Below are 12,565 nucleotides of genomic sequence, written 5' to 3'. Positions count from 1 at the left end.
GCTTATACACTGTTGATGGTACTGAAAATTAGTACAAACTTTACATAAAACAGTATGGAGATTCCTCAAGAACTAAAAGTAGTCCTACCATTTGATTCAGCAATCCCACTACTAGGTATTTACCCAAAGGAAAAGAAGTCATTTTATCAAAAAGACACCTACACTGTGAATGCAGCACAATTGCAAAGATGTGGAATCACCCAAATTCCCATCAATTCATGAGTGGATTAACAAAATGTGATATATACACCACATTTTGTGGTGTACTACTACTCAGCCATAAAGATGGATGTCTTAATATGTTTTGTAACAATGTGGATGGAACTGGAGACCATTATCCTAAGTGAAGTATCTATGGAATGGAAAAACAAACACCACATGTACTGACTATTAAATTTGAACTAACTGATGAACACATGTGCAAGAGGAAGGTCAAACTCAATGGAAATCACCCAGTTGAGAGGGGGGAAACCTACCTAATGGTAAAATAAACAATATCTGGGTGATAGGCACTCATAACCATGACTTAGCCATTATGAAAGCGATCCACATAACCAAAATTATTTGTACTTTGTAATACTTTTAAATAAAAAAGTGATATGCGCACCATCTGAGGGATGGTCATGCTGGAGACTCAGACTTGTAGGGGGAGGGGGGTAAGAGCATTTATTGAAACCTTAAAATCTGTACCCCCATAATATGCCAAAATAAAAAAAAAAGAATACGCTAAGGTTTACATACAAATATGGTGTAATTAGGGAAAAATTTTTGTCAAAATAAATAAATGAAGGGAGAAAACAACAACAACACTAAAAAAAGTCATTACTCTGCAACCTGGGATATATAAATATTTAAAGAATAGAAAGAAGAGAAGAAAGCGGGGATATAGATTTAGAAAAAAGGGATAGTGAGATAGAAGAACAGTCAGGAAAATGTGGTTTCTCAAAAGCCTAATGAAAAAAAGCTTTTAAAGAAGATAGTGATTGAATGAGTCAGATGCTACTGAGAGATCATGTGAAATGAGGTCTTGAGCCCTTGAATTTTGAAAAATGATGCATATTGTAGATCTTGTTAAGATAAATTGGATCTGAGTAATAAGAATGAAATCCAGATTTGATTGAATGCTTGAAGTGGAAAAATTTTGTAGTGTAAATAGATAATTAAACTCTTTTTTAAAAATTTTTGTTACTATTTTTTCATTTTAGCATATTATGGGGGTACAAGTGTTAAAGTTACATATATTACCCATGCCCCTCCTCCCCCCTTGAGTAAGAGCTTCAAGCGTGTCCATCCCCCAAACATTGCACATCTTACACATTGTGGTTGTAAACATTCATCCCCTCCTTCCCCCTCTCACCTGCCCATCACCCAATAAATGTTATTCCTATATGTCCACTTAGGTGTTGATCTGTTAATACCAATTTGCTGGTGAGTACATGTGATGCTTGTTTTTCCATTCTTGAGATACTTCACTTAGTAGAATGGGTTCCAGCTCTATCCAGGAATATACAAGAGGTGCTACATCACTATTGTTTCTTAAAGCTGAGTAGTACTCTATGGTATGCATATACCACATTTTATTAATCCACTCATGAATTGATGGGCATTTGGGTTGTTTTCACAGTTTTGCAATTGTGAATTTTGCTGCTATAAACATTCAAGTGCAGGTGTCTTTTTCATAAAGTGACTTTTGAAACTCTTGACTAGATTATATAGGTTGAAAAGAAGCTTAAATGTTATAAAGCCTAATTAAAAAGAAAATGACTTCCTCTTAGTCAATATTAGTCCAGTCAGACATACTGATAAAGACATTATTGCTACACCAATAGTTAGAGTTGGGATGCTACATTTTATAAAGTACTGAATCTCATCATACTGTAATGAATCTTGGTGCAGTTTCAAGTCACAGAGACACTTCTGTTAAGCACATTTTTCCCTTTAGATCCAAAATCATGAGAGATGAAGGAAACATAAGAAAATATGGTCTATCCCTTCTCTTCTAAAAGAACCTATTTCTCTCTTTGTAAAATATCTACATTTAGTCCAAAAAATAGCCAGATATTTTTAGAAGGTATACTTGTGAGGATCCATGGATTGTCATGCTTCTAATGAGGAAGTAGCATCATTGATAAACATAAACAATCAGTATAGATTTTGGTTTATCAGCTCTGTACAATTATGTAGGAATTCCAATATACTATAATCTCTTTAGGTTCAGAAACCTTATTTTGTTCATTTCCATATGCCCACCTCTTAAGATAATTTCTGAAATATAGTGGGTGTTTAATAAATACTTTAAAATTGATTGATAATTAATACTTTGGATTATATAAGACTGAAGAAACTTGGTTTAAATACCATCTCAATATAAATAAATGCTTCTTGATGTCTACTTTGTGTCCAAGGCAAGAGTGTATAATATATGAGGTTATAAAGGTGCTATTGAGAGGGAATTGTTTATCTTCTACTGATATACATTGCAGACAATCTGTAGACATTTTTCTATGTGAAGCTACATGAGATCAAAATCCCGGAAGCAATAGTCATTCTTAAATAGCCAGTAATCTGTTAAATGTTTAATTATTTGAATGATATGTCATTATAATCTCTTTTATTCTTAAAATAAGTTCCTATTATATGAAAATAATGTCAGTTTTATCTTGAATTCTATTATCTAGAACATTATATACCTTTTATTTTCTAAAATAAAATTGATATTTATAGGTCGTCATTGCATTCAGAGACCTTGAGCATTCATTTCTTAACTGTATGAGTTTCTTTGTGGATTCTTTGGATTTTCTTCAGACAAAGTCATGTCATCTGTGAAAAATCTAGTTTTATTTTTTCCTTTTTTTCCAATTCTTATACCCAATTCTTTTATTTCCTTTTATTAATAGTTTTTTTTCTCTGATTAGGACCTCAAGATTAATGCTGAATATAACTGTTAACAATAGACATTCTTTTCTCCTTCTTAGGTTACAGGGAAAGCTTTCAATATTTCACCATTAAGTATCATGTGTTTAATAAATTTATAGAGATTCCTTTATCACGTTAAAGATGGCAAGTATGGTAAATATTACTTTTCATGGATAGTTTTGAATTTTGACAAACACATTTATAACTATACTGAGATAATCTTCTCTTTTCTCTTTCAAACTTCAAAGGCAGTTAAAACATTTATTGGTTGTCTAATATAAACCACCCTTACATTTCTGGAGTAAGCGTGGTATGCTAATATTTTGGTTAGGCTTTTGATTATATTTTTATGAGTAAAATTATCTTGTAATTTTTATTTCATGTACTGTCTCTGTTGAATTTTTGTATCAAAATTATAATAGCCTCATGAAATCAGTTGGAGAGTGTTTCCCATTATTCTTTTCTCAATTGTGATATTCAAATTATTTCCTTGTCAAGAGCTAGAATCTGGATGTGCATGTATACATGTGAGTGTACATGTAAAGGTTTTTAACTATGTAATTTCCGTAATATTAGAGGAGTATACAAATTTTGTACTTCTTAAGTCAATTTGGCAAGTAATATTTGGTACTTATGTATCCATGTTAAATAAATTTTCAAATTTATTGATATAAATTTTCCATAATATATTTGTACCATTTTAACATCTATAATATCTGTACCAATGTCCCTTTTTATTACTGATATTTATTATTTGTCACTTTTTTTCTTGATCTATTTTAGCAGAAATTAGTCAATTTTATGAGTTGTTACAATAAATCTACTTTTGGCATCATTTGTCTAACATATTTTTTTTCTTTCTAAATTTTTTCTTTCTTTATAAAGGTAATACACATACGTTGCAAGATTTTTAAAAATGTTTAAACTTAGAATTTTAAGGATTATTATAAGCAGTTTTCTTTTACTAATGTAACTAGTCTTCCAAAGCTAAAATAGGAATAAAAATGCAATATAATACAAAAATGGAAAAGACAATAAAGCCTTTACCTAGGTCTGCCAAAGAAAAATGTTTCTATAGCAGTATAACTTTGTATTTATTATATTTTTAAAAAATTAACTTTTCTAGGGAACTTTTAGGAATCTTCTCAGCATTTAAAAATAAGGCTGAGAAGATATTAATACATTTAAAAAGTCAATAACCCATGCCTATCTCAATTTAAAATAATTTTATTTAATACCATGTAATATGTACAACCTCTGATGATACATAACTGAAGATATATGATATAGTATATGTAATTTTGCTTCACCATGTTTTTATTTTTTATTTCAGAATAATATGGTGGTACCAAATGTTTTCATTTCATGGATTGCTTTTGTACTACTTGAGTCAAAGTTATAGGTGTGCCCACCAACCCAAGTAGTGGGCATTGTACCCGTTAAGTATTATTTCATCCATCCTCTTCCTCCCTGCTCCTTATGCTTGATTTCCACCACGTTTTACTTCCATCTGTGCATATGAATGCTGATTTTTAGTTCCAATTTAGTACTGAGTACATTAAATTGTTTGTTTTTCCATTCTTGCAACACTTCACTTAGGAGAATGGTCTCCAATCACATCCAGATTGTTGCAAAGGGTATGAATTCTTTTTTATGGCTGGGTAATACTCCATGGTATACACATATCACATTGTGTTAATCCACTCATGAATCGATGGGCACTTGGGTTGATTCCACATCTTTGCAATTGTGAATTGTGCCACAATAAATATTTGAGTGCAAATGTCTTTTTGACAAAATGACTTTTTTTTTTTCCTTTGGGTAAATTCCCAATAGTGGTATTGCTGGATCATATTTTTCAAGTCATGTACTTTTAGCATCTATTTTATACTTAAAATATATCTCTTGTAAGAATAGGAAACTTTTTAATTTTTCAATTTTTGTCATTTAAAAAATTTTGTGTTTAGTGTTTTTCCATTTATATTTAAAATGCAATTATTGATTCATTTCCATTTGTCTACCATCTTGCTCTGTTTTCCTGTTAACTGAGTACTTTTTATTATTGAATTTTATCCCCTCTGTTGGCTTTTTAGCTAAGCATCTTTTTGTTGTTTCACAGGTCCACAAAGCCTCTTTTATGCTCTTTCTAGTCTTTATTTCCCTCCATGTTTTATTTTGGATGGTTGCCATATACATCTTTTTAAGTTCACTGATTCTTTCTTCTTCAGGTTATAATATCCCAATTTAGTCCATTCAGTGATTTTTTTTCACTTAAGATATTATTCAGTAATATACATCTCATTTATGCTATTTCTTTCTTTTTGATTTTTTTTTTTTTTTTTTTTTTGGTGAAGATGCCTCTTCTCTTTATTCATTGTCTTCATTTTCCTTTACATCCTTGAACATCTTTATAATAACTTCTTCAAATCATTTTATGCTAACTGTAGCATTTTGGACAACCCTGAGCTTCATCCTATTACTAATTTTTCTCCTGGCTAGTGTCACATTTTCCTGCTTCTTTGCACATCTAGTAATTTTTTGAAAGAAGTATTTATCTTCCTTTAAAGTGTGCTATTGATATTTGCAAGGCAGAAAGTTATTTTATTGATAATATCAGCTTGATCCTGTTCAGGTTTGATTTTAGACTTGCTATATTAGATTTATGGTGGTCCTTATTCTGGGACTAGACTAACTTTACTTCTAAATTGTGGCACTCTGGGACCTCGACTCTGTCCTTGGTGCCCAGGGAAGTATCAGCAGTCTATTTGGTTGGCAGTCCAACACCCAGAAGTATACATTTGTAACTTTTGTTTCTATCACACATCCCCAGTTATCTTTATCCAGTAATTCTCAGGTGGTATTTGGACAAAGCCTTAAGAGTACTCCTATATAGATTTCTGGAGCTCCTTCTAAGCTCAGTTTCCTTTCTCCATTACATTGCCCCACAAATCCCATCTACCTTAACATTTTGTGGGCTTTATTTTCCTGTGCCGTGATTTGCAAACAGTCCCCAGAAAGATACTTGAAGTGAATGTTGAGTTCACTCTGTGTTTCTTTCTTTCAGAGACCACCACCCTGTTCTGTCTTTTGTCAAATAGCTGAAAAACAATCACTCCATATACTTTGTCCAGTTTTCTAATTGTTTGCATGAGAAAATAAGTCACTCATTTTTCCATCCTGGCTTTTGAAAAGTGTGGCATCATTAGAGCTTGTTAACTGATAATCCCGACTGGGCAATATAATTTTCATTTGCCAATGAAATAAAAAGTGATGTGTTGCTTTCAAATGAAAGTTAAGACAGTGCTCACTTGGCCTTATGCCTTTTTCTTGTTGCCACAATCTTGAAAGAATGAAGCCTTCATCACTTGAATCTCTGAGTGATTGCAGTAATCAACACATCTCTGCTGACCCATGCTGGAAATGATCATGTACACAAAATAATCTTTGCTGGGCTAAGCCACTCAAATTTAGGGGATTGTTTAATTGCATCATAAACTAGATCATTCTTTCTGACATAATAGCTTTCATCCAAATCCAAAATCCATTTGATGTTTCTTTGAGAATTATAAATAATGTTCTTCAAAGCAAGCAATTCTAAGCTTCCCATGTAATCATAAAAAATACACATTAGCTATAAAAAATCAATAATAATACTCAGTTGCCTAAGACTATCATAATTTATTATGGTCATATTATAATAAAACTGTATCATAGTAATATTTCTTAAATTGTTTGTCTTCAAATTTATTCTTGTTTAGTGTTCAGTTTACTGATTTATAACACTAAAACCATGTCCCCACTAAATAAATTTCAGAGATAAGAAAGCTGACTATTATCAAGAGTAAATACAAAACTATTTTTAGGTAAAAACTAAATGTCAATAAACACATTTCAAGTATCCTTATTAAAAAGCATAAATGGTAATAAAAATAAATATACTAAGAGTCACTATGTCAAGGACATAGGCTAGTATCTATGAGGTACTTTTATATTGTTTTCTTTCCAATTTCTAAGATTGCTACAGCTTAAACGCAAGAGGTTGCAGGCTAGAAATCAAATGTACTCTAGATGCAAGGTGTTCTACTTTATTTCAGTGTCATATGATGTTCAGGAGAGCATGGAATACTTTTAGGGCTCCTGAAAATGTTAAAGATGTTAAGCATTCTCAGCCATTTCAGTCATATTCTACACACAAAAGAATAGGCAATGGAAGAAGATCTAAAGGTGTAGTCAGTTATTCAGTTTTTTAAATTGAGAGTAACAACTGGCATACTTGGCTACACTAAATGTATGTCCAACTTTCCAAAACATTATGAAACATACAAAAAGGCAAAAAAATGACAAAGAGCTAAAGCAATTATCAGAATCAGACTCAACTGTGACACAGACTTTGTAAATATCTTACAGAGATTTTATGTTAAAGATATAATTAATATGTTAAAGCTATAAGATAAAAGGTAGATAGCATGGAGGATGAGATAGATACTTGCAGGAGACAAATGGAAATTATAAGAAAGAATCAAATGGAACTCAAACAACTATCTATATGGGGGCAGGAAGGGAACACTGACCCTCTGCCAAACATCAGGCAAGAAATTAATGTGAGATGCATCATAGACCTAAAAATAAAAGCCAAAACTATACAGATCCTAGAAACAAACAATAATATCTTCATGATGTCAGACAATGATTTTATGGTACACAAGAAATATTGACCATTGAAGAAAAATTAATAATATTTACTTCATCAAAACATAAAAAAAAAAATCTGTACCTTGAAAACCACCATGAAGAAAGGAATAAACAAGCCACAAATTGGTTGAAAACATTAGGAATACAAATATTTTTACCAAGGATTGCATCCACAATATGCAAGGAATTTCTACATTCCAATAATGAAAGACAACTCAATTAAAAAAAAAAAGGCTGTGCAAAAGACTTGAATAGGCAATTCAGAAAAGAAAATATGTAAGTGCTAATATGGACATGATGAAAGTGCTCCATATAATTAGTCATCACAGGAATAAAAATTAAAACTAAAAATGAGATCCTAGTATGCATACACTATAGAGTGGGGAAAAATTTAAAAAGACAATCCAAATATTGTTAAGAGTGGGGAGTAACTGGAACTCTTACACATTCCTCTTTGGAGTAAAAAATGGTACAACATTTTGGAAAACATCTTGGTGATTTGTTAATCATTTGTATAAATACACTGCTTCATGACCTAATAATTCCATTCTTAGAGTTTCACCAAAAGATATAAAACTTATTCCCACAAAAGACCTATACTTACAAAAGAGCTGAAATCTGGAAACAACCTAAGTGTTCAGCAATAGGAAAATAAATAATCGAATTGTGGTATATTCATACAATCGTATCTACTCACTGATAAAAGAAGAAACTACTGATATATTGGCTGATTCTGAAAAAACAAAACAAAACAAAACAAAAACCCACTATGCTGAGTGAAAGAAGCTTGACACAAAGAGAATATATGACAACATTTCATTCATATGAAATTCTGGAACAGAAAGAACCAATCTATGGTGACAGAATGAGAACAATAGATTTCTGTTTTATTCTATAGCTTAATAGATGTGTGGGTCTGTTGTAAATTGAATTGTGTCCCCCAAAAGATATATTACATCCTAAACTCCAATACCTGTCAATGTGACCTTGCTTGGAAAAGATACTTGTATTTGTAGTCAAGTTAAGATGAGGTCATGCTAGAGTAGGGTGCGTACTAACCCTGTTTTACTGGTGTCTTTATGAGAAGAGGAGAGGACATACAAAAAGAATGACAGATACCACATAACGATGGAAGTTTTTAGAGTCAACACCAATTACTTCTGGTAACCACCAGGAGATAGGAAAAAACAAGGAAGTATCCTCCCCTAAAGCTGTCAGAGAATAGATCTACTGACAACCTTATTTCAGACTTCTGTGTTCCAGAACTGTGAGAGAATAATTATATTTCTATTGTTTTTAACCCACTCAGTTTGCCATATTTTCTTATGTCAGCCCTAGGAAACTAATGCAGGTCACACAGGTGTATACATTTTTCAAAACTTACTAACATATATATATATATGTGTGTAATATATACATATATGTAATAGTATTAGTAATATAAATATGTTAGTAAGTATGCTTTTATTCACATAGAAATGTACATATATATGTCCATGCATTTTACAATGTATACACTATATCTCAACAGTGTTTCATAAAAAACTTCATGACAAGAAATTTGAAAATTATTTCAAATGAACAATTCTTAGAAAAATTGGGTAAGAGCTCCTTACCCATAGTCATCAGGCACATTGCTTTCCTGCAATACTGGAAGCATCATTGGTTGAGATAAGGTTGAACTAGACGTTTATTGCTCTTCTGAACAATTCGATCCTGCTTTGACCTAGCCTAGACAACAGGAAGCCCAGCAACATGACAAAAAGATAAATACACAATGCATGTTAGGATATAATAAAATCAGCTTCATAAAGTCTCATATATTAAATTTAAGCATAAATATGTCCAACAATTGACTGCATCTCTGATTACATATGTGTTAGTCCATTTTGCATTGCTATAAAGGAATACGTCGGATTGGGTAATTTATGAAGAGAAGAGGTTTATTTGGCTCACAGTTCTACAGACTGTACAAGGACCATAGCACCTTCTGATGGGAGTTTCAGAGAGTTTCCAGTCAAGGTGGAAGGGGAAAGGTAACAGGAGTGTCACATGATGAGAGAGAGAGCAAGATAGGGAAGGGGAGGTGCCAGGTTCTTTAAAACAATAAGCTCCCCTCTCACTAATTAAGTGAGAACTCACTCATTACCACAGGAGGGGAACCAACTCTTTATGAAGGGATCTCCCCCTCCCACTTGGGGATCTCCCACTTGGCCCACCTCCAACACTGAAGATCAAATTTCAACCTGAGATTTGGAGGGAACAAACATCCAAATTATATTAACATATTTTACTGTTTTCCATTGCAGAAAAGGAAAGCGATGTATGTAAATGCAATATAATCAAAATTATTTTCTGATTTAAAATATTTATTTACTATCAATGCATTGCTAATTGCTTGCAATTTTGCCTTCTGTAATTATGCTAATATGGTGAATAAAATGTAGTCTGCAGTATTAATTTTTATATCTATTTTTCAAATGGCTGATTCTACATGCATTTATTTATGGCTTAGATGCATCTCATCTATTCTGAGTGCATAAATATTTTCTCGTTTGCTTATTTGCCTTTCCTTATTTAAATTTAATGAATTACAATTTCAACTCACTTAACCATATCCAGGTACCACTCCACTTATATTTCTAATATTTTATATGACACACAATATAGCATTTTTGTTAATAAATTATCTTCCATATAATGGCATTTAGAATTATGCCAAGAAAAGTCTTACTGTATGTGTGTTTATAAAGTGATCTAATGCACTTCTATGCTATTGAAGTCAATGATATATCTTGTGAATCAATTAAGCTCGGCAATTTAGTGTATTTGAAGGAAGCAATGTAGTAGGAATGTTAAGGTTTTATATGTAAAATATCTATGATATATTTCAGGCAATTCAGGGTTAATGTATGCCTGAGTCCCTCAAAGGTAGATTCAAACATAGAGACTTCAAAACCCAGAAGAAGTCAAGTGTATTGACACATGGTCCTCAAGTACGGCTTTTTAAACGTCACCCAGTAGTTGGGTTACTATGGCTCATGTTTTACTATGGCACAATATAGAAAGGTTAGACTATGATCAGAAGAAAACATGCTCAGATGAACACAAGTTGTTGAAATAATGTTTTCAATATCAAATGTAATAACTAAGACCAAGGACAATACATTATCAATAGTTTCCACAATAATATAATTAAATTCTATAAGGAAAGGTCTTGATTTTTTAAAAGAAAAAAAGATAACAGATTATTAAAATACAACACACACTATTTTGAACTTGACTGCCCACAAATTTAACCTAGTTTTATCTTACTTAGTGTAGCCCTAGTTGAAGCTTTAGAAATTTTCTGTGTGGGCCTAAAAACATGTTTGTAATTTCAGAATATAAGAAAAATATGTATCTGGTTTTCAGAGAAATTATCTTGCCATTATCAGGGTTTTTAATTAATTTTTTCATCTTCTTTAATGCTCCTCAGAAGCTATGACAGTGGGAGGCGGTGTAATTTTCTGCAGCCCATGGGCTAGGATTGGGAGTAGTGCTGAAGTGGGGTTGGGGACTAAAGAAAGGGAAAGAAAGCTTAAGTCTAGTATACATTGGCCTATTTAATATGTTTCTATTAAGTGCCACTAGAAACCAGTTACAATTCTAAATTTGAGGATATTTTGTACTACAAAGGTGATCTCATATTTTGAGTTCCTGGGGAAGGGAGTCGTATATCTAATAAATAATGGTAATACATAAAGATGAATGAAAAGAAGTGTGCTTAAGTTGTGGTATAACTACATCCCTAACTGGGCTGAGTTGTATCTGATAAGAGTTTCTGATATAAATAGCAGAGAAGGCATCTTTCACGTCTTAATAGGAGGAGAAAATATACATCCATATGCCAGATTTTTTATGCCAAAATAAAGAAATTGATGTTATGGAAATGTCAATTTCTCACCCCTGTCTACTGCCCCAAATTTCTTCTTTCTTAGTTATTTTTCATCTACAGGGCCCAATTAGATTTTCTTGCTAAATCCTTCCTAGCTCTCAAATTAATTATTTTTCCAAATATGGGAGCTGGCTTTGTGGTTTAGATTGATTTGCAAAATTGTCTAAAACATTGGAAATAGATTTCCAATTCCATTTTGTAATTACATGCATTTAATACCATGTGTCAATAAATCAAGAAATTTGATTGGGAGATACATTAGGGAGCACTAGGAAAACTTTGTAATTTCAAGATTGACTATAAAATGGATTCCAATTCAGTTATAGTAAAGGGTGGAAAATATCAATATTAGAATCTATGAAATGTAGTGTAACTAAATGTTCACAATTGAATAATGCTTTGCGAGTACCCTGTGACGTAGCTAGTACTATTGTCTTCATTGCAGAAAGAAAGCCTAAGATTCATTCAGTTCACAAGTATAATATTTACTGAGCATCCAGCAGATGCCAGGTTTAATGACAAGTTCAGCCTGCAACAGAAAAAAAGCAATCATTGTCTCTTCTTGTGGATATGTGAAATGTTTTTAACGAGCTAAACCCACAGACTGTATCGGACATTCAGAGGTCACTTGTATGCTTAACCAACCCAACCCAGAACTAATCTACCAACAACCCAACCCAAAACTAATCTACCAAATTATACAGCCTCCTGAGAAAGATAATAATTTAAAAATATTAATTCAGATGTAAAACATATAGCAGAGAAAAATAAACTAAATAATATGTGCATTTCTATTTTTTCTTTAAAAAAACATACATGTTAATGGTTTCCTGCATACCAGTTTCATTTTTAAACCTTTCCTCTGACCATAGGAGCTGATGCTGTGGAAGCTCAGTGTAAAAGATTTGAAGTGAGAGCCAGTGAAGATGGCAGGGTGCTGTTTTCTGCAGATGAAGATGAGATTACCATTGGGGCTGAAAAGCTGAAAGTTACAGGTACTGTAGATTGAGGTCTTGGAAC

The 12,565-nt window shown here is 32.2% G+C and overlaps 1 protein-coding gene across 1 annotated transcript in view; it reads left to right on the top strand.

Moving 5' to 3' along the window:
• SGCZ (sarcoglycan zeta) overlaps window positions 1-12,565 on the top strand; it is an 832,117-nt gene that overhangs the window by 778,824 nt on the left and 40,728 nt on the right. Inside the window, exon 6 of the mRNA XM_020282783.2 lies at window positions 12,418-12,540. Within this exon, the coding sequence (XP_020138372.1) occupies window positions 12,418-12,540 (123 nt within the window). The remainder of the gene's footprint in view (window positions 1-12,417; window positions 12,541-12,565) is intronic.

Source organism: Microcebus murinus, chromosome 24 (genome assembly GCF_040939455.1).
Source record: "Microcebus murinus isolate Inina chromosome 24, M.murinus_Inina_mat1.0, whole genome shotgun sequence".
NCBI classification, from domain to species: domain Eukaryota; kingdom Metazoa; phylum Chordata; class Mammalia; order Primates; family Cheirogaleidae; genus Microcebus; species Microcebus murinus.
This window is presented reverse-complemented; position numbering and strand designations above follow the sequence as displayed.